Raw genomic sequence first — 23528 nt, forward strand, 5'->3', positions numbered from 1 at the left:
AAATATTTTTATATATTTTCACTCAATCATGTTTCTCATTTCTGCTTTAATTTCCTTCTGCTTATGGTTCTACATCCCTCCACCCCCACTCTTCTCCAAACCGAATCAACATCAATATAAATTCCTCTGTTTCTTCTTAAAAAAAAAAATTTCGGAAATGCATTTCAGCCCTTGTGCGTCCTTCATAAATGCTAATCTTCTTCTTCATGATACAAATCTTCTTTAAAAAGATCAATTTTCCTGAGGTGTCTGTTTCTGCTCTGCACCTGGTCTACCAACCTCCCCTCCACCCTCAAACCTTCCACCTCACAACCCCCCCCTAAACCTCACCTCCCATCCTGCACATTCCTAATGCCTCCTCCCACCCCCTACCTCTAACTGTGTGGATCTCAAACATCCAATGTCTTCACTATGTGCCAAACATTATGAGAAGCACCTTGGATGCAGACGGAGCACCTGCAGGTTCAGCGGACACCTCCGACAAAAATAACTCACAAAATGGAGAATAAGCCACCGGGAGAATTGGGATAGTTTGGAATACAAATCTATCTTTAGCCAAAAAGCAAAGTGACAACGATGTTTATGATTCTTTTTAGATGTTTCAAATTTTTTTTCCGACGTTTTGTCGAAAGTTTACATTGTTCTCCTTCTAACAACGCACCTCCCAGATCACATGATCAAAATTGTTTTGCATCTTTGGCGATAACTTCAAGTTGAGAGGTGAAGGATCAGATTCTGATTAAGAAAAACAAAAAACACAAAAACTTGATTACATCGTTGTAGAACAGCCTGCAGGTTTGCACACTCACCTCGGCTTTCTCACCGGGTTCGAATCTCGACATAGCAATAAACTGTCCCTTATTTCTCAGAGTTTCCCTCAACCCCGGTGTTGGTGTGTCTCGCCCCCTCTCTTCCTGCTGTTCTTTTCGTTCTGTTACATCCTGATCCATTCTGTGTTCGAGCTCCTCCATGAGCCTCGATGACTGTCACCCTGGTGCTTCGCGGGCAGAGAGGAATCAATCTGCCGTCCATCGGAAGGACGTCAAACTGGGCGTCTCATCTGCAGACAGTCGGAGGACACTGAAGATCCCATGGTGTCCTTCGCAAGGAGTAGGAAAATTAGTGCCAGCACCCTGGCAAAATTCCAAATTCCTGACTCGCTGCTGGTATTAAAGCAGTGGCAAACCATCAGCGTAATCCATGCCAGGAAACTGTGTTTGCATCACCAATGCTCTAACAGAGTATGGAACATCTCATACAACATATCACTAATAATTATTTATCATGAACTACCCACAGTTCCCATGATTCACCATCATCCGGGTCCCTTCCCTCCTCTTCGGGACCAACCGAGTCCGAGTCCTCAATCTTTATCCGCAGGACTTCAGCAGGTTCTCCGAACTCCTCGGCATCCTTCCCAAGTCCTGGCACGACGGTCCGTTCTGATCCTCGCCCCGCAAGGCATGACTCCATGTACCGACAGAGCTCAGTGTACATGGTGGAGGTGAACGTTCTTGCGGACAAAGAACAGAATCGAACCCTCGCCGGAACAGGCTCGGCTCGGGCACAGAGAGCCCCGAGGATCTCGATCCCCAGCCCCGTAATGACGGCTCGGAGAGACTCCTCCGTCAAGTTCTGGATCTCTAGCCATGCTGGGATGGAAGCGAAACTGCCCCGAGCTCTCGTCGAATCCATTGTTTCTCAGGATGACAGAGCAAGATTCTTTTTCCTCGCCTGTTATTCTTCTTCTTCAAAATTTGTCGATCCACAAAATCGCTCCATTTCCGCTATGCCTGGTGTGTACCTTTTGTAAACAACAAAATAAAAATAAATCAATCGTCACATGTACACCAATAATAAATGGTTGCGGGGCTTGGAAAATTCGACCAACGAAAAGCAGCAATGACCACGCAATCTGGTGACGAAGTGCCTTTTTTTAGATGTTACGAACAGAAGCCCATGGTAAAAAACATAGTACAACGATATTAAAAAGAAAAAGAAAACATTAAGCTTTTAAATATTGCGCTGGTTGAAAGAGCTCAAAATGGGAGGTTATACATTTCTGAGCTGCGAAGAAAAAAAATGAACAGAGTGATCAAGCAGCAGTCTGTAGCCTATACACCACCTGGGCTCAATTTTTATCTTGCCAAAACGAAGTTTTTGCAAGATATGTTAGTCAGCTTGTATGTTTTATTTTTTTTTGTTTGTCTGTTATCACGTATAAAAAATTCTGCAGAGCACAGTTATCATTGGAAATTTTTGTAACTTCGCATATCAGAGGCCTATAGAGGTCCCTTTTAGCGCATACAATTTTGAAGGTCAAGGTCAAAGGTCAAGGTCACTTTGTCGCAAATCAGGGGAGTCGACGAAACCCTTATTTTTTGAGTAATTTTGATCGGATCGTCTTCAAACTTCATGGGAATATAGTTCATGGTCTGGCGCTCAGCTGATTAATTTTTGGTGGCGATTGGCCTTGACCTTCATTTATATATATATATATATATATATATATATATATATATATATATATATATATATATATATATATATATATATATATATATATATATATATATATATATATATATATATATATATATATATATATATATATATATATATATATATATATATATATATATATATATAGATATATATATATATATATATATATATATATATATATATATATATATATATATATATATATATATATATATATATATATATATATATATATATATATATATATATATATATATATATATATATATATATATATATATATATATATATATATATATATATATATATATATATATATATATATATATATATATATATATATATATATATATATATATATATATATATATATATATATATATATATATATATATATATATAGATATATATATATATATATATATATATATAGATATATATATATAGATATATATATATATATATATATATATATATATATATATATATATATATATATATATATATATATATTGTCTGTAATGACATATAAATCACTCTGCAAAGCACAGTTATCATTGGAAATTTTTGTAACTTCGCATATCAGAGGCCTTTAGAGGTCCCTTTCTGCGCACAAAATTTTGAAGGTCAAGGTCAAAGGTCAAGGTCACTTTGTCGCAAATCAGGGGAGTCGACGAAACCCTTATTTTTTGAGTAATTTTGATCGGATCGTCTTCAAACTTCATGGGAATATAGTTCATGGTCTGGCGCTCAGCTGATTAATTTTTGGTGGCGATTGGCCTTGACCTTCATGTGTTTTTTTTTTTTTTTGGTCTGTAATCACGTATAAATCACTCTGCAGAGCACAGTTATCATTGGAAATTTTTGTAACTTCGCATATCAGAGGCCTATAGAGATCCCTTTCAGCGCATAAAATTCTGAAGGTCAAGGTCAAAGGTCAAGGTCACTTTGTCGCAAATCAGGGGTCGACGAAACCCTTATTATTTGAGTAATTTTGATCGGATCGTCTTCAATCTTCATGGGAATATAGTTCATGGTCTGGCGCTCAGCTGATTAATTTTTAGTGGCGATTGGCCTTGACCTTCATGGTTAGCGCCTGAGGTCAAATTTTCAAGTTTTAGGAACCATATCGTGTAGTACCTCAAATTGAACACCTCGATGAGTGCTTTCTGGATATGTCAAGCTTGAGACATTATGGCGTCATTTGGTGACGTTATGAGGCAAACGCATATTTTTCATGGTTACTCTAGAACGATTCTCATCGGAATCTCTCGTAGGCAGATATTCCTCAAGGAGTCACTCCTGGTGGAGAGCAGCTCTGTTCACCTCAGTGTGACCTTAAAGAAGTCACACGTGGTCACCTTTTGGCAAGATACGGGTCACCCTGCAGGTGACATTGGTTTATTTTTCTTTCAGTCTGATTAAAAAAAAATAATAATTAATTTTTTTTCCCATATGTTTGGATTCACCTTGAATTAATAATTTTTTCTCTCCGAGGAGAGTTTCCGTGTTTCACGGTGGGGCAAAGACAGACAGACAGACAGACAGACGGAATTGGCTGATGATACCATTTATATAAATTGATGTTTTTTTTTTATTATTGTCTTTCATACAAAGGATGATGTAAATCAGAGAGCATTTCTTTTATTATTTTTGTATACACTGTCGAGGCTCGCATGAGAGCTAATACACAGAATGTACGACAAGGGGAGCAGGAGACAAGAAGGGCAGGAGAGGAAAGGAAAAAACAGTGGGGAACAGAGACATGAGGAGATCTGTGGAAGGGAGAGGGATGAGGTGGGGTACACAGGGCAAACAAGATGGACACTACAGGGACAATCAGGAAGGTAAGCATTCCTACAAAGAATGTCGATATTTGTAGCATTGCCACAAATAATGTAGACATTGTTCCTGGGACGTGTTTGTGTTAAAGGGGTAACGTGGTAGAGTTATATCATTATTAAATGTTCAGCATAAGAGTATGGCATTTGTAAATACAGAAAATCGAGTTATCGACTTCTACTCACCGCTAAAGGTTGATGACTTCGTCCACAGTCTGAGCAGTGTCCCATGAATTGTTACGCTTGAGTATGGGTGGATACAGTAGCAAGTTCAAAAAGAAGCAAGAAATGGCACATCACAAGTGGGCCAATTCAGCGGCGTGTCCACGAGATACGATGACCCACTCGGTGACTCATGTGTCATAAATGTCTAGTGCCCGTGGGAGTAAGCTGCTCCCAAAAAGGGGTACGATGATAGAAGTCCTGTGGTTGAAAGAAGTGAAAACCCACTGAAGATAGAGCTGCGACACAGCATGTAGTACGCCACTCTGGGTGCAGGGAGCAAAGTGCTGCTGGAGGAAAGGGCCACGAAGAAACGTGTGGTATGAAGCTCCGTGAGTCAAGAGGGGAAATGTGTCGCTGAAGCTTGGGGGCTACGAATGCAGTTTAACTCTATTTAACTCCAGCAAACTTTTGTTAAACTCCATTGGAACTCCAGTTCACGAGTTATTTCCACGATGGTGTAAAATGTGAGCTGCAAGCAGGAAAGTGGCGTCACACTTCCCTTCAAGCCTTCCTCCAAGCCCGTCCCACGAGGGGGAGGTCCAAGAGCCCGATAGTAGTGTGGGACAAAATGATTGGTTGGAGACCAGATTTAAAATAAATAAATAAATGCACAAAACACCGACACGACTGACATTGGTTGGACAAGTCAATAGAACAAAGTTGATGATGTAAAAGTCCTTACAAATTGGCACTGATAAAAAGTACACGACATATGCAAGGATCACAACATGTGGAAGTATGTCTAGACAGATTTAATTGTGATCCTTGAATCTTCTTATCTCTTCCTTAAATGTTTCTTTGAAAGTCATACAAGGTCTTGACGCTGAGAAGCCGGCAATTAGCATCACCACAGGAGGTGGAAAAACCATAATGGCTCATTAATTGAGCTGATGGTCACGTGGTTCCAGGCTTCGTTCATCATGCACTGGGCCATTATGTAATTATCGAATGAAAAGAGCTTAAGATAGGCGGATTGTAAAGATCGGCGGATTGTAAAGAGCAGAAAGGCCCGCAGACGTGGCTGAGAGAAGTGAGGTTAAAAGGAAGATGCGGATCAAAAGAGAAGTTTTGTTTTCGCCTTGGTGCTTGTGGATGTGCTGCACCTGCAAGAGAGGGCTACTATGCCACACCTTGTTGAACAAACTGCATCCCTCTTTCCCCCCCACGGTCAGCATGCAGAATAACCAGTCCCCCCCCCCCCAAAAAAAACAAAGTCCGAGGGTGGAGTCATCAGCAAAGAGATAGAGAGGATTTTCCAGAGAGTCGGGGATATCATTGATGGAAACCAGAAAAAGAACAGGGCCCAGAACTCGACCTTGAGGAACTCCAGCCTGGACAGGAAGAGAGGATGAGAGAACTCCACTTAGGGCCACACGTTGACTGCGACAGTAGAGGAAGTCTGCGAGCCATGAATGGGAAGAGAGTTTGGTGAGCAGAGCAGGGTACCAGACTGTGTCAAAAGCATGTGATATGTCTAGGGATATGGCTCTGATTTAATGTCTGGCATTGAGTATCTCCATTCGTTGTTGGGAGAGCAGAAGCAGCATATCCAGGGTAGAGTGACCTGGTCTGAAACCAAAATGATGATCGGAAATCAAGCCATTAGAGAAGAGGAAGGATTTAATGTCTGAAGCGATGATGGATTCCATAACCTTGCTGATGATTGGGAGAAGGCTGATTGGTCTGTAGTTGCAAGGATCTGTTTTTGCACCTTTTTATGCAGGGCAGTAATGTTTGCTGATTTCCAAGCAGATGGAAAGCGATGGGTTTCAGACACAAGATTTCGATGCAAACACGGAGTTTAGGCATTCAGCCTTTTCACGTGCGGTATCAGCAGTGCGGCCATTTGAGGTAAGGGTGGGGTGGAGGGGAAACATACACCAGAAACAGATTTGATTAGATGCCACCAGGATTTGGAGGAGGGTGAGAGGTTTGAGAGTTCAGACTTGAGATGAGAAAGATGTTGTTTTCTGGCTTTCCTGAGGGTAGATACACACTTGTTCTGAGCTTCATGGAAGGAACTGAGATTATCCTCAGTTGGGTTTGCTTTCCATGAGGCAAAGGCAAATTGTTTCAGGACAACTGCCTCACCACAAGCTTCAGTAAACCATGGGCGGGAGGAAGGGTAGGACAACTGAAGACGAGAGGGGATAAATCTGTGCATGAGGGAGAGCAAGTTTCTTTGAAAGAATTCGCAGGATGAGTTGATGTTGGAGAAAGTAGCGATGGGAGACCAGTCTTGAAGTTTGATGGCTGCTTGGAGATCCTGCCAGTCGGCCTGTGTGAAATGCCAGACTCGATGGTGCTGCGGTGGTTCTCTGACAACAGCTATTGTGATATATTGCCATAGCACTTTCAAGAATGTACAGAAATTTTTCAAACATGTGGGAGGCTATTGTCACTAAATCATCATCAAAGCTGGAAATGACGCAACGCGATGAATTTATACATTTTTTACAAACATCCAACCAATCGACACAGACGGTGATATTTACATCATCAGGCAAAAGGAGGCCATCAGGGCAGCCAAATGTATATTGTGGGTGAGAGATAAAGATTATTGCTTAAAATGGCTCAGAAAGCTTCTAAAAGAAGCAAAAACTAGTTGGAAACATACCAGCAAAAAAGAAACTTCAAAAAGCTGAAAATACTTCTCTGCACAACAAAAGACTGGAGAGCATTCTGAACTCACCCAAAAAGCTGATGCCTTGCAGCTCCCTTGACTGCAAACTCCTGAGAACATATAGATCGGTGTAAGGCTTGCAGATTTATGGACGAGCACATTCTCCCCAAACCTTCGATCATTGCTGCCAGTGAATGGACTTTCAACCTGAAGGGATAACCTGGTGTGTACATGGCAGTCTTGGAGATGTATTTAATGGAGTCTGCAATCGGAAAGGTCAGGTCCAGTCAGGTCAGGTATGGGAGCATGCACCGGAGCAGTACATCACTGCATCCACTTTCTGCCGGTACTCCAGGGGCCTCCATCTGGCCATCCCCCAGGCAGATGCCTGGCCCATCCCCATCTCGTTGAGATGCTTATCAACCTGCTGCAACCACGAGGAACGTGGTCGGCACATTGGCCTCCTCCACTCACGAGGCTCCCTCGCCAAGAGAATCTGGTGAGCAGGATCAGCATTAGGAAAATGAGCCGCATGTCCGTACAGCCGCAGCTGACGGTCACAGACTATGCAGGTAATAAATCTCATTTGAGTCTCAGCAACCACTCGTTGGAAACAAAGTCCGACCAGCGACACACAAGGATTCTCCAAAGAAACCTGGCACCAAAGGAATTAAGTCATCATCTCAAATCCCTGGTCAGAGTCCAAGTCTCACATTCGTAGAGCAAGACTGGAAGCACCAAGTACCTGAAGACTCGGACTTTCATCCTTCTGCACAGGTACCGGAAGTGCCACACCCCATGATCCAGTGAATCTATGACTCCCCAGGCCCAACCCAGATGTCTGTTGACCACTGGCTCATCGCGAGCAGAGACATGAATATCACTGCCAAGGTAAGTGAATCTCTCCGTGACCTCAAGATCCTCACCATAAACAGGTACAGACAAGAAAGCAGCATCTAAGATGTCAGTGAAAGCCTGGATCTTCGTTTTGACCCAATAAACCTGTAATCGCAGTGGCTCAGACTCTTCATTCAGCACATCGAGGGCCCCCAAAAGGATATCTAGAGTCTCCGCATAGATGACTGCATCATCTCCGAAATCAAGGTCAAAGATCTTGACATTCCCAAACGATGCACCGTAGCTTGATCTCTCTGATATCCTCCCCAGAATCCAGTCCATTCAAGCGCTGAAAATTGTGGAGGCCAGTACACACCCCTTGATGGACTCCAGTAACAAATGGAAATAAGTCAGAGATGGTATCACCACATCTCACAGCACTCTCAGTCCAAGAGTATAGTTCAGACATTAATTTGATCAGTTTTGGCGGCACCCCACGAAGACCAAGAATCCTCCAGAGGACATCCCGATTCACTGAATGAAACGCTTTACAGAAATCAACATAGGCTACAAGCAGCCCCTGCCGAAACACTCGTCTGCATTCGGTGAGGATCCGAAGAGCAAGGATACAGTGAATCGTTGACCTCTTTGATGTAAAGCCTGACTGCTCTGGACGCTGGTGTTCAAGCAAATGGTGGCGAACCTTTTCAATAATTATCCGAGGAAAGACCTTACCCGGCACTGAGAGCAGCATCAGTTGTCAGTAGGGATGATGCCTGTGTTCCAGGCAGAGCACAGAAATGCATGCAACGACATGAGCACAGGATTTCTACCAGCCTTGAGAAGTTCAGCGTGGATGCCACAGATCTCAGGAGCTTTACTCCATTTCAACCAGTTCACCGCAGCCTGTGTTTCCACAAACAAAGGTGGATCACAGATGATTGGAGGGTCAGCAATAGGGATAGTAACACCCCTGACATCCAACTCAACAGCTGGTGGATCAGCCTGGTACAGCCGCTCAAAGTAACTGTCCCAGCGGGTCTTCACTTCGGACTCCTCTGTCAAGAGCCCACCACCCTCTGTTCTCACTGCAGTACACTGAGGGATGGACTTGGAGGAATGCAATGCACAAATTCCCCTGAAAGCAGGCCGAGACTCACTTGACCACAGGTGATGCTCTACCCCCTCACAGATTCCTCACACATAGGCCTCCTTGTCCACCCTTGGTGCATGTACAGTTTTACACCTCAGCTCCCTGAACAGCTCAGCTCTGCCATTCAGCCTACCCTGTGACTCTAGTCAATGGTATCGAGTGTCCCTTGAGAGAAAAATTCTTCTTCACCCTACAGTGAGTTCCAAGAAAACCACCAGCAACATCAGGGATGGTAGTCTTGAAGGCACTCCACAACTCTTCAGGATTCCCCAAAGCACCCAGACCCCCCACCCCCAATGCCTCCACTCAGCCTATTTACAAACTCCTTGCCCTCTCATCCTTGAGCTTGCCAACAACCAGCCAAGACTGGAATGGTACCATTCTCCCAGATTTAAGTTGCTACAACAAGCCTGTGGTCGGTATTGAGGAACTGAGCACTCTGGTCGACCCTGCAGTTCTGGATCATCCTCCAGTGACCATCATCGAGCACATGGTCAATCTCCTTTGCCACACCATCAGCATTCGAATACCAAGTCCAGCGATGAGTCTGTGGCGCGGAAACCATGAATCAGCCACCTTAGGTCCATGACTTCTTTCAAAGTCAAGGAATTTATTGCTCTTCTGGTTCATAGTTCCAGACCCATGGGGACGAACACATCTCTTAACCATCCCGATCAGTTCCAGTCGATGCATTGAAATCCCCCAAGACGAGAAGAGTATCTTGTCTGGGACACTGATAAACCACAGGCTCGCGTGTGGCATAGAATGTGTCCTTCACGGTGAGATCACTCGCCTCCGTCGGAGCATACAAAGAGACCAGGGAAATGACACCCAATGAATGACGAATCCTTAGCCTCAAAATACGCGCGTTGACTGGTGTTACCTCAATTATCATTGGAGTCAGCTTATTGGACACAGATATAGCAATTATTTGGGCATGGTAACCATCAGAGCGACCAGACCAATAGTAGGTGTAACCACCCGCCATGATCTCACCACTATCCGGTCTCCGGACCTGAGAGTGCTGCAATACTGATGTCCAAACACTTGAGCTCAGGTGATAACAGAGACAGGTGATCATCCTCTCTTAGGGATAGGATATTCCAGGCACCGACCTGAAGGGACAGCCTCAGGTTAACCCAAGGAGACACCCATCTGGTGGACAACACCTCAGCACCACCCCGACAAACACTACTGCAATCTGACCCAGAAAGGTTACCCCGTGGTTTTCGTCCTATGATCAAAGAGTGGGGTTCCTGAGGCTTTTCCCCAAACCCATCATCCGGTGAGTTGCCCTGCAGAGGGCAGCTGCACAGGAGGTACTCCCATGGAGTGGGTTTTCAGATGTCTTTGTGGTACATTTTGCGGAATGAAGTGTTTTACGGTGGCCAGAGTGCAAATCCTGTGACCAACTTCCACAATAAAAGTAAGCCAACTGCGGGAGGACGTCCGCAGACACAGTTGGGCACTAGATATGGATGGCCGTTGGCTCACAAGGAGCTCCTCCACCATTTGACAGGTTTTGTTTTTAATCCTGCTGGGTGTCCACATCATCCACCCTCCTCACCAAGAAACCTGGTTTAGTCGCCGACAACACGACCATGAAACAAGTTAGTACAGGTTTACATGGTACCTGCAGCAAGTCACAGATCTAATCTGGCCTGACCTGACAATCGAAAAGACAATGCCATCATTCCCAACATTAAGGTAGACTTCTCAGAGGGAGACAACATATCTGGTTTGGCCCCATCTCTCAATGATGAAGAATCACTTTAAAAATTAAATAACTGTCGTATCCAGATCCGGATTCGGATCTTCACCAAAAACAAACCAATTCTTCCTTGTCACACACCCAACATGCCCACCAATTTTCGTCTGAATCCATCCACAACTTGAGATATCCTGCTGTACATTAGTTTAGCCTTATCTCTCAATGGTGAAGAATCACTTGAAAAATTATCGGATCCGGATTCGGATCTTCACCAAAATCTGACCAGTTCATCCTTGTCACACACCCAACCTGTTCACCAAATTTCATCCGGTTCCGTCCACAACTTTTTGAAATATCCTGCACACAGACAGACAAACAGGGATGAAAACATAACCTCCTTCACCTTCGATGGCAGAGGTAATCAGCTGTTCATGTAGGTTTCCTCTGCTGGGTAGTGCAATGCACAGCAAAGACTCAACTATGAGTACCAAGGAACTTTAAAAAAAACCTCTGGGATGAAGTTGTGGAAAGGCACAGATGAGGGGATGGAAATAAAGATATTTCAAAGGCATTGAATGTCCCTCGGCACACAGTCAAGAGAATCATTATGAAGTGGAAGATCCTGTCTGTGACACGACCAAGATCCTGTCAAGATCAGGCCGTCCCTCAAAACTGGATGACCAGGCAAGGAGAAAACTGATCAGAGAGGTCACTGGCAACTTTGAAAGAGCTCCAGGCCTTTACGGCGAAGACTGGTCACAGTGTGCAAGTGACAACAATATCCCAAGCACTCCACAAGTCTGGCCTGCACAGTTGGGTGGCAAGAAGGAAACCATTACTCAAAAAGCCCACCTTGAGTCCCGTTTGAGGTATGCAAAAACCACTCCAGAGATTTTGAAGCCACGTGGCAAAATGTTTTGTGATCTGACGAAACCAAGATGGAAATTTTTGGCCTAAATGCAAAACGTTACATTTGGCGCAAACCCAACACAGCACACCACCCAAAGAACACCATCCCTACTGTGAAGCATTGTGGTGGCAGCATCATGTTACGGGGATGTTTCTCATCAGCAGGGACTGGGGCACTTGTCAGAATAGAAGAGAAAATCCATCCATCCATCCATTAGGACCATACTCTGTACAGAGCATTGGTGCTACCTAAGCAAACTCCTTTGGCTGTCGCCACTCTGACACAGTATACTAGCATGCTGGCACCCATTTTTGCCGATCTTGGAAGGATGACAAGCAGAGTTCACCCACCTGGTATTTATTCAACAGCTGATTGGGATTTGAACTCAGGATGCTAGAATCCCAAGCCCACCACCCTAACCATTAAACCAACACCAGGCATAAGGGAAAATGGATGGAGAAAACTACAGAAAAATCCAAGAGGAAAAATCCAGCCGGGTTTCCTTTCCATGAGGAAACCCGGCTGCCCTCTGCAAGAAAGCTGAAATTGAAACGGAAGTTCACCTTTCAGCTTGGCAATGACCCGAAGCACACAGCCAAAGCTACGCTGGAGTGACAAATGAACAAAATGATCAATGTCCTTGAGTGGCCCAGTCAGAGCCCTGACCTAAATCCAATCAAAAATCTGTGACATGACATGAAGATTGCTGTCCATCAATGTTGCCCCCCTCCCCGCAATGCAACTTAACCGAGCTTGAATAGTTTTGCACAGAACAATGGGAAAATATTGCCCAATCAAGGTGTGCAAAGTTGCTCGTGACCTATCCCAAAAGACTCACAGCCGTCAAAGGTGCTTCCACCAAGTATTAACTCAAGGTGGGGGGGGGGGGTGGACACTTATCCAACCAGTATATTCTACTTTTGTATTTATAAGTAATTTTCTTAAATTTGTAGAATTTGTTTTTTCACTTAGAAGTTGTGGGTTACGATGTGTAAAAGGTGGAAAAAGCCTGATTTAATGCAATTTAGTTCCAGGCTATGAGGCAACAAAAGGTTAAAATTTTGAAAGGGGGTGTACACTTTCCATAGGAACTGGAAATTATATATATACTAGTGCGTGCCCGTACGTGCGTGCCCGTACGTGCAAAAAAAAAATTAAAAAATAAAAACCAATGTCACCCGCAGGGTGACCTATATCTTGCCAAAAGGTGACCATGTGTGACTTCTTTAAGGTTATGCCGAGGTGAACAGAGCTGCTATCCACCAGGAGCGACTCCTTGAGGAATATCTGCCTACGAGAGATTCCGATGAGAATCGTTCTACAGAGTAACCATGAAAAATATGCGTTTGCCTCATAACGTCAACAAATGACGTCATAATGTCTCAAGCTTGACATATCTAGAAAGCACCCATCGAGGTATTCAATTTGAGGTACGACACAATATGGTTCCTAAAACTTGAAAATTTGACCTTGGGGTCAAATATGTTTGACCTCAGGCGCTAACCATGAAGGTCAAGGCCAATCGCCACCAAAAATTAATCAGCTGAGCGCCAGACCATGAACTATATTCCCATGAAGTTTGAAGACGATCCGATCAAAATTACTCAAAAAATAAGGGTTTCGTCGACTCCCCTGATTTGCGACAAAGTGACCTTGACCTTTGACCTTGACCTTCAAAATTTTGTGCATTGAAAGGGACCTCTTTAGTCCTCTGATATGCGGTTACAAAAATTTCCAATGATAACTGTGCTCTGCAGAATTTTTTATACGTGATTACAGATAAACAAACAAATAAACAAACAAACAAACAAAAAAAAAACATACAAGCTGACTAACATATCTTGCAAAAACTTCGTTTTGGCAAGATGAATATGCTTTTGCCTCATAACGTCGCCAAATGACGTCATAATGTCTCAAGCTTGACATATCTAGAAAGCACTCATTGAGGTGTTCAATTTGAGGAACTACACGATATGGTTCCTAAAACTTGAAAATTTGACCTTGGGGTCAAATATGTTTGACCTCAGGTGCTAACCATGAAGGTCAAGGCCAATCGCCACCAAAAATTAATCAGCTGAGCGCCAGACCATGAACTATATTCCCATGAAGTTTGAAGACGATCCGATCAAAATTACTCAAAAAATAAGGGTTTCGTCGACTCCCCTGATTTGCGACAAAGTGACCTTGACCTTTGACCTTGACCTTCAAAATGTTGTGCCCTGAAAGGGACCTCTATAGTCCTCTGATATGCGGTTACAAAAATTTCCAATGATAACTGTGCTCTGCAGAATTTTATTATACGTGATTACAGACAAACAAACAAATAAACAAACAAACAAACAAACAAACAAACAAACAAAAAAAAACATACAAGCTGACTAACATATCTTGCAAAAACTTCGTTTTGGCAAGATAAAAAAAACTTTCAAACCGCGTGCCAGAAACAACAACCACATAGGCTGTTTCTTTGCTCTCGTGTGCCCGTACGTGCGTGGCCGTACATGCGTGGCCGTACGTGCAAAAAAAAGCTTTTAAAACCGCGTGCCAGAAACAACAACCACACAAGCAGTTCCCTCGCTCTCGCGTGGCCGTACGTGCAAAAAAAAAAAAAAAAACTTTCAAACCGCGTGCCAGAAACAACAACCACACAGGCAGTTCCTTCGCTCTCGCGTCGCAAGTCTGTACGTTGTAACCCGTAATGGGGAACGCGCTCTAACTTGGCCATAACTTGGGAACCACTTGTCCGATTAATTTCAAACCTTGAAAAGGCAAACAGAGATTGCTGGAATTATAGATAGAAGATAGATACTGTGGGTGCAAAACGCCAAGCAACGTGTCCTGTCATTGGTAACTGAGGATCTCTTCCCCAATGGCCATGCCTATGCAGCAACGTGTCCTGTCATTGGCAAATAAATGGTGCCCTTTCCCCATCGGCCACGCCTACACAGCAACGTGTCCTGTCATTGGTTTGGTAAATAAATGGCCATAACTTGCGAACCACTTGTCCGATTAATATGAAATCTTGATAAAGCACATACTCAGGTCCCCAGCAATATACCTGGCAAGTTTCAATTAGATCGGACCAGTCGTTGTCGAGAAACAGCGGTCACACACACACACACACACACACACACACACACACACACACACACACACACACACACACACACACACACACCTGGAATGATTATATATATATATATATATATATATATATATATATATATATATATATATATATATATATATATATATATTGTTATGGCCACGGGTACTGAGTGTATTTTGAGGGGGTTAATCCTCTGAGTGTATTAATGTTAATGAGAGGGTAATGAGGGGGAAGAACCAGACCTGGGGCTACTGCTCACAATTAACTTCGCGATACGGTGGGTTGCTTTACAACCACGAATGCCATTCAGTTAACCACGAGTTCTTGTCTTCACGGTCTAATTTTGCTGTTTAACTGGAGGTCATGTGGCTTCCTGAACGGGGAGCACGCCCTCGGCGATGCACCAATCTTATCTTGATTAGATGGTAAGTCGGACGGCCGAGCGTTTACCGCTGGTGCGTGCTGACTGACAGGTCAATTAGTTTGGTAATTAACTCCCAGTCTATCTACGTTCGGACAATGCTGGATCAATAGAAGGAAAGGACAAGCACGGACAGGTTGAAACGTCAACAAGGAAGTTATCAAGAAGGACAAAAATAAATAAACTGAGGAACTTTTTATTTCCTTGTGGTGAAAATAGGTGAATTCAAATTAATCAAAATAATCTCAAGCAAATACATAATTAAACAGGCATCTATCTATAATTCCAGCAATCTCTGTGTGTGTCTGTCTGTCTGTCTGCGACCGCCATTTCTCGACGACCGCTGGTCCGATCTCATTGAAACTTGCCAGGAATATTGCCGGGGATCCGCGGATGTGCCTTTTGGAGGTTTGATATCGATTGGACGAGCGGTTCCCAAGTTACGGCCTTTTTACTGCTTTTTCAGTGTTGAAAAGGTGTATATATGGCAGCTGAAGGTGTCGTTCCACCTTCTCACTTTATCATGCCAATTTTTTCCCAAATTATTAATAACCAGACGATCACCGGTCCGATCGGATTGAAACTTGCCAGGAATATTGCCGGGGACCCGCGGATGCGCCTTTTCGAGGTTTGATATCAATCGGACGAGCGGTTCCCGAGTTACGGCCATTTATCTGTCAACCAATGACAGGACACGGTGCTATGACATCACAAATGACGTTACAATTAATGTTTATTTAATTATTATCATTATTATTTTTTGCACGATTGACGTCACAATTCTTTTTCTTCTTTGTTTGGTATGACGTCACAATCGACACTGGGGACCTGATTATGTGCCTTTTCAAAGTTTGATATCGTACTTTCTCATCCATTTCAGCTGTTCTCAAGTGTTTCCCAAGGTTTGAAAGCTGTTTTTCCCAAGGTTTTAATTAATTAATCCTAAGGTTTGATTATTATTTTATTAGTAATTTATTTAATTATTTAATCCCAAGGTTTGATTATTATTCAAATTATTAATTAATCCCAAGGATTGAATTTTCCCAAGGGAAACAGCTGTTTCCCAAGGGTTTGAAAGCTGTTTTTTTCCCAAGGTTGGAATTAATTGTTGAGCTTGGTTGACATTTGTGAATACATTAACAGAGAGAGGGGCGAGAGAGGAGGGGGAGAGAGGAGAATGGAGAGAGGGGGGCGAGAGAGGAGGGGGCAGAGGAATATTGCTGGGGACCCGCGGATGTGCCTTTTCGAGGTTTGATATTAATCGAATGAGCGGTTCCCAAGTTACGGCCATTTATCTGTCGACCAATATCTGCGAGAGAGGGGGACGGGAGAGGGGAGGATGAGAGTGGGGGCGAGAGAGAGGGGCGAGAGAGGAGGGGGAGAAAGGAAGGGCGAGACTAGGGGGGAGCGAGAAAGAGGGGGCAATTCTTCAACACAATTCTTCTTCGTTTGATATGACGTCACAATTGACGCTGGGGACCTGAGTATGTTTCCCAAGTTATGGCCATTTATGATACGGTTGGTCCAATGTAATTGAAATAATGCCCCAATCCAGTCATCATTTACGCACCTACGGGCGCGCCCCTATGGGCCCGTACTAGTTGATAGAAAAACAGACAAGGAGCAGATGCTTATCACTATGCCTTACTTGACGATTAAACACGAGACAAGGGTACCCAGCAGATCATTCGGCATTCGGGGGGGGGGGGGCGGGGGAACGAAATCCGGTCTCGGCTTAGCAAGGTAGAAGTCGTCGTGTATCCAATAAAACGTCCAGAAATGTGTGAGCGTGCCTTGGTCCACTGCCAGCGCCCTGCCTTGCCATGCATCCACTCGCAAACAGGCTTCAACACCAATTGACGTCACGTCGTCACCCCCAGGACCCAGGGACACCAATAATCAGGTACGCCAAGAGCAGGTCTCGAGCAGAACCAGCATCAACGGTCCAAACGTCACCCACCATCAGCAGCCACTAGGAGCCACAACCAACGGACAGCTGCAAGGAGTTGTGAGGCGCTGAGGCGCTGCGAGGAACTATGAGGCGCTGTGAAGAACTGTGAGGTTCTGTGAGGCACTGTGAGAAGCTGAGGAACTGTGAGAAGTTATAAGGCGCTGAGGTGCTGTGAGAAGCTGTCACCAGTGATCAGAGCTGCAAGGCTACAAGGCCGTCACCAACTGTCACAAACTCAACTGTCGCTGGCTCACCAACCGTCTGACTGGAACTGACTTGAGCTGAAAATAGCCGTCACCCAGCTGTCACAAAAACTCTCAGAGCTGTAAGAAGCCACAACGAGCTGTCACCAACTGTCACAAAAACGGTCCTCTCGTCCTTTTTATAGGCGGCCAGTCTAGGCAGAGCCTCAAGCAGACTTCAGCCAAATCCACCTTGCCTATTGGCACATCGTTGCATGTGACAAACCGCCCATCTCGCGATCATTCCTTCCTTACCAGAGCGAGATGCAATCCCTAAATCAGCACAGGCCTGGCTCATGATGCCATGTATGTGTTGCTGGACGAACGGCAGAAAGCAGCCATTTGCCAGAATTACCGAGCGAAAACGTGAAGCGCTCATAAAACGTCAACAACCACCATCCACAGAGCTGCCAAACTGGACGTCAAACTTCAATGGAAAAAGGTGTACGCCAACGTCGGTGAAAGAGGTGGGTGTCAAGCGTCGATGGAAAATAGGTGGGTGAGGTTAATGATCCACAGCCTTATATGCCCATCAGACTAACTGCTCAGGAAAAGCCCATGATGTGCTTAATCAAATTTCCTGTAAGTCCAAGGTGTAAATAAATCGTCCCCCTCAAAGCCAATGTGTCCTGATGGAAAGGGGGTAGACGAGCCTCCGTTGGGCTAATGGCTATCTCACGTGCATGAATGTGTCTGTCATAAAGAGAAAAAGGCCATCCCATAAGAAAGGGAATCTATTCTATACCCTTCTCAACGCATCAAAGTTAGAATCCCACCAGACATTGGGATGGGTCTATCCTGGACATGCATTTCGGGAAATAACTGTCTGAGGACCTAAATGTTTGTGTGCATTAGTCGAATCCGATTCTGAAATCCATAACAATAATGTTGCGGTTCTCAGAACCACATGCATCCAACATACAATGGTCCCAAGACAGTTATTCCATTAATATACGTGTAGATAGTCCCTTCCCTTATGTATAGCGGGACAACGGGACGTGCGTTGTAAGGATCTCATCGGTAAGTTTGCTTACATCACTGACTTCATTCCTACTCTTCTTTTCTGCTTATTTCTGAGGTAAATCTGAATTTGGGTCCTCGCGGAGGGCAACACGTGCAGCACGGCTGTGAGGTAACCACGATACCCTCGCAATAACGGCACCACACGAGCATTAACAGCGCAGAGCTCCCGTCCTCAAGCGATCCCTCAACCCAACTTTTGCGGCGAGTAATGCAATATGCTCGGCAGCTCGAGATTATCGACTCAGCTTCCGATGATCTGGGGGAGATTGCTGGTTGCATTGAAAAGGCATACGAATGAATATCTCTTAAGAGGCTGTACGGATGGTGTTTTGCACAACACAGAAGCAAATGACCCACTATCGGCAAGAGCGTGGCTAGTAGCTTGGTGCCAATGGCAACATCGTCAGAGGCCGATAATAGTAAAACGACAACCACGCTACGTTGTGCATGATATGGGCGGCACGTACTTTTCAACCCATTTCTGGACTAATTATATCGATCGGGTTTTGCCCCGCACACACGATAGCGCGGACTCGTCTTGCCACACGATTTGTATCGTAAAGAGCAGGGCAGGAATGGACACATCTTACTGTCTGTGCATGGCCAGACACATCTAACTGTCTTCCCTTCTCGCCTCTATGGTCAGCGAAGCTGCGATCGGGCGGAGCATGTTGTACAGCTCGGGCCACGTTGGCACACACGGAGCAGGCACATTGACCAGCGCTGGTCGGGGCGCCAGAGCAGGCGTGCGGGACCGACGCCACCCTCGGCCGGTCGTCAGGGCATGGCCCGGGGGGGGGGGTTGCAAGGCAATTCATGACGTGGAGTTTGGTGTGGGCGATTCATGTCATGTTGTGGGGTCGGAGCGAGATAGATCCGTGGCGCGGACTCGTCTTGCCTGAAATGGAATGTTGCGGTTTTGTGTATAAATTGTGTATAAGAGGGATAGCTTCGGACTTCTGTTTCAGTGAAGTTCATTTGAATGTTTCAGTGAATCACTCAATGTTCTTCCTCCGTACATACGAAATGAAAGATTCTCCTTTGGTATGCTGATCCATTGTGTGGAAAATCGAGTCCTTTTGTACCACAATTTTGGTGCCGAACAGGGACCACAAACCCCGGCAGGGCTGGGAACAGCATCGTCTGGCATAACAGCAAGCAAGTGGCCACAAACCAAGATGTTTGCTCTGACTTCAGATCGGATGCTGCATCTCTCAGCCAAATGGGTAATGTGGTACTCCATCGATAGAAGAGGTACACAAAGGAGAACCTTTAGTGACAGGCCTAAAATGAAGTGGATGGAGGCCACTTAAGATTACAGGATTTATCCTGGGCATTCAAATGTTTTAAATAGAAAATAGAGACCTCTCACGAGAGTTGAAGGCTCTGCCATGCTAACAAGGGTTGGAGGCCCCTGAAAAGGGGGGGGGGTTCAGCCCCCCCCTACCAAGAGAGGGTTGGAGGCCCTGCTAATTAAGAATTTCAACTCCCCATCGGGGAGAACGAATAAGTGTTACGAATGTTTGTCGATTTACCTCTTTGAAATTCTGTTTGTTCATTGTGCTCACTGGAAGTTTGCTTACTGTGAAACTGTTGCATCGTTATTGTGTGGAGGTGTTACGGATTCGTAAATCCTATATGATTGGAAATGTTAAGTTTTGGGTTAAGGGCATAAGTTGGGTGTTCGTTCCAACCTGGAGGGATAAATTGAGCTGAAGAGCTAAAGCATGAAATTTATTGTCTTTTAAACACAAGTTGAAAATAACTGTATTTGTTTTAGTCATAAGTCAAAAGGATAGAACTCTTGTATTTTTGTATTTATATCTGATTTGTATGCACACTGATTTGCATTGATCTGCGTGTACTACTAAGTGTTGTATTATTTGAGTTATTTCCATAAAGTAAGTGAGTGTTGAAATGGAGCGTGTGCGTGTCCAGTAGATTTCACTGGAATATCACATGCTCTGTTGTGTATTGTGAATTGTGAAGCTTATGGGAAAGAATAAGTTTGGAAAGTGAAGTTAAGGATTGGTCGTCCCCAAACACTGTGAAGACTCTGAATGAGGCGAAGTGCACACGCCAATTCCAGAAGAAAAACGATGATGACAGATTCCTCACACGTCGTTGCATCTTTGGCATGTACACAAATAACTGGATACTGTACATGTCAGTTTGCCTTGAAATACAGAGCCCTGGCATTGTGGTGCAGTCTCTTTGGAGTGCAGGGCAGATGCTGTTGAGAGTGCCATTTAGACCAGACAAAAAGGTGGTGTGTGTGAATTTGATCTTGGTGAACATCTGAATTAGAAGCGATTGTGGGCTCCTAGGAACTGAAGATTACTGTACAATGTCATACATGAATGTCTTGTTCGAAGTGATATTGCAACAACTAAAGCATGATGTGCATATGCGTCTTGGTGCAGTTTTAAATATTCCCACAATTGAGTGGACAATTTTAGTGTCTTGAGTCATGAATCACATTATACCTTGAGAACGGCTAGATGATGCACGAGTGGAATGCGAGAGCATTCCCTCACTCGTGCTGTGGTTAAACCGTGGAAGTCAAATTCGATTAAAGCTTGGGCTTTCTCACCGTTTGACAACTTTGTATGCTATTTTGGCTTTGAACATTGCACGTTGCATACAAAATAAATGGAAGGCCTCTGAAGAGTACCATTTGAATACTTGTTATAGAATAATAATCATAATGCACACATTATAGTCTTGGGGTAACGTGTTAAGTCGAGAGGCCACTTTGGCTTGTGGCCACTTTGGCTTGGTGCTGATAACTGCCAAGGTCAGAGGTTCTTTCACCGCATGGGACAACACGAAACTGGAATCTGTGTTTTGTAGGCAGGAAAGGACATAAATGTGATTTGGATAGACGCTGAAGCAAGTGTCCCATGCGTCAGCATCAAAGCTTTATTTCTTTAAAGGAAAAAAGGAGTTGGTGCATTCAGACATTCTGTGGAGTGGTTATATGCGTTGATGTCACATGGAAGAGCCATAGGGATCTTGGAAACACCAAAGAGCCTTGGTTTGGAAATAGAAATACTGATAAATTGTGAAATGACAATTGTGAATGTAAAATGTATTCTGAACGGGGGTCCATTTAGTCGACTTGCTATCGCCAGCATTTTGAGACAAAATTAATTAAATAGCACTTTGTTCAGGATTTTAAAATGATGAAAAGTGGGAAATTGCCTCAAATTGCTCAGCCCAGCAAGCTGAGGTCTTAATTTGTATAAATACTAGCCTCCTTGCAATCAATGTTTAAGAATTAACAATGTTCTTGCTTCACAAGCAGCTGTTAGTACTGCTAGAAGAGATTTATGGGCACTGAAACCCTCCATTCAATTCATATGCGGATCCAAAGGGTGTGGGGGGGGGGGGGAGTAATGCCCCCAGCCGCAAACAGTGTTTATTTTCTTTCAGTCGTTTGCACTCCACAAGGAGTTCCATGAATGCGAGGCTTTGTCCTGTGACCGAGTGCCGTCGTCCTAAAAAAAACCTCGCGTCTCAAGTGTGTGTGTGTGTGTGTGTGTGTGTGTGTGTGTGTGTGTGTGTGTGTGTGTGTGTGTGTGTGTGTGTATTTGTTTTACTCACAGCAAAATTGTGAGGGTGAGGGCTACTGTGTTGGAATGCACATGCTGTGCTCAGTGACATGAGAGAAATGTTTCCAAATTTTCGCAACCATTGTACTTAAAATGTGATCGAAATGTAGAAATGTTATTTGGAATGATATTGTTACGGTGCCGGGTGTCGGCCATGAGTCGACCGCTCTGACGGAGCTGCAAGTCGAGTTGGCCTGACCAATCGCCCGGAACATAGATCACCACCCGGATAAGTCTGAAGCCGACGGGTCCTTGTGCAAGAACCGAAATACGCCAATGGGCAGACCACGTGGGGTAGGGTCGATTGCCAACTTCAATTTACCTAAATACCCACGTGATCCAACTACCGGGGTATTTCACCCTCGACGGAACTCGTACGAAACAAGCCACTTAAGCGAGCCTGTCCCGTGCGTGATTCCAAGCGGCTTAATCGCCGAGAACCGTCGGTCCAAATGTCCCCCTTTTACGGCAAACCAATGGCTTTCTAACTCACAACACACGAAATGCTCAGTCAATGAAAGAATCTACGCAACGAGCTGAAAACATTTAACAATTGGGGGATTTATTAATAATAATGGGGAACTAGGGAAGCACATAAGAGCAGAACTATACCGACTATGTGAAATGCAATGCAATCATTTACAGCACACAAAGCACTTAACAGTTTCCTACTTATTAGACGGGCCCACGGACACACATACGTACACACACTGTTGTGTGGTACGTGGTGTGGTACACATACGTACACACACTGATGTGTGGTAAAGGCTGATGCCTTTACTAAGGACTTAAACTCAGAGGACAGATGAGCTTAGACCCAGAACCTGTCTCGAACCTCTCCACCTCGTGTGGTCTTCAAGCTGTTCGGACCCAGGCTCCAGCGAGAGCGAGCTGGATCCAATCACCGTGAGCCGCAATCCTTCCCGAGCTCCAGCAAATCCTCTCGTGCTGGTGAGACGAGACGCCGATCCTTCGCGTCGATGCGTCGCTATCTCGAAGAACCACCTCCAAGATGAGGCCAAGGAGTCGCACTAAGCCGGGAACCGAGCCGGAGAACAAAGAGCTTCACGAGCCAAGAAGAGCCAGCCAAACCAGGCCACGAAGCAGAGGAACCGGCTCGAACCAGCTCGAGCACCCTTGAACCAGGCCGACACTCCTCGACCACCAGGCCGAAGAAGAACCACGACAACCCAAACCAATTCCTCCGATGAACAACTCTCCACCAAGAAGCAAGAATCCCCCCAACAAGACCCCAGAACCAACCCGAGCCAAGCAGAGCAAAAAGCTTACTGAACCAGCCCAAAACACACGAACCAACAAGAGGATCTCTTCCTTATCCTCCTCCGCTCCCGGCGTGGCTCAT

The 23528-nt window shown here is 44.6% G+C and overlaps 1 protein-coding gene across 2 annotated transcripts in view; it reads right to left on the reverse strand.

Annotated features, from left to right (window-relative positions):
• Positions 1-23528, reverse strand: part of LOC147033602 (uncharacterized) — a 56905-nt gene that overhangs the window by 3801 nt on the left and 29576 nt on the right. The window contains exon 2 of one of the 2 annotated variants that reach the window (XM_085857655.1): positions 1314-1804. In XM_085857655.1, coding sequence (XP_085713781.1) covers positions 1314-1695 — 382 coding nt within the window. In that variant the 5' untranslated portion in view covers positions 1696-1804. Of the gene's footprint in view, positions 1-1313; positions 1923-23528 lie in introns of those variants that run through there. The other variant, XM_085857644.1, reaches the window with a different exon arrangement.

Source organism: Eptatretus burgeri, chromosome 2 (genome assembly GCF_056783735.1).
Source record: "Eptatretus burgeri isolate ZD-2024b chromosome 2, Ebu_testis_v1, whole genome shotgun sequence".
Taxonomy (NCBI): Eukaryota; Metazoa; Chordata; class Myxini; order Myxiniformes; family Myxinidae; genus Eptatretus; species Eptatretus burgeri.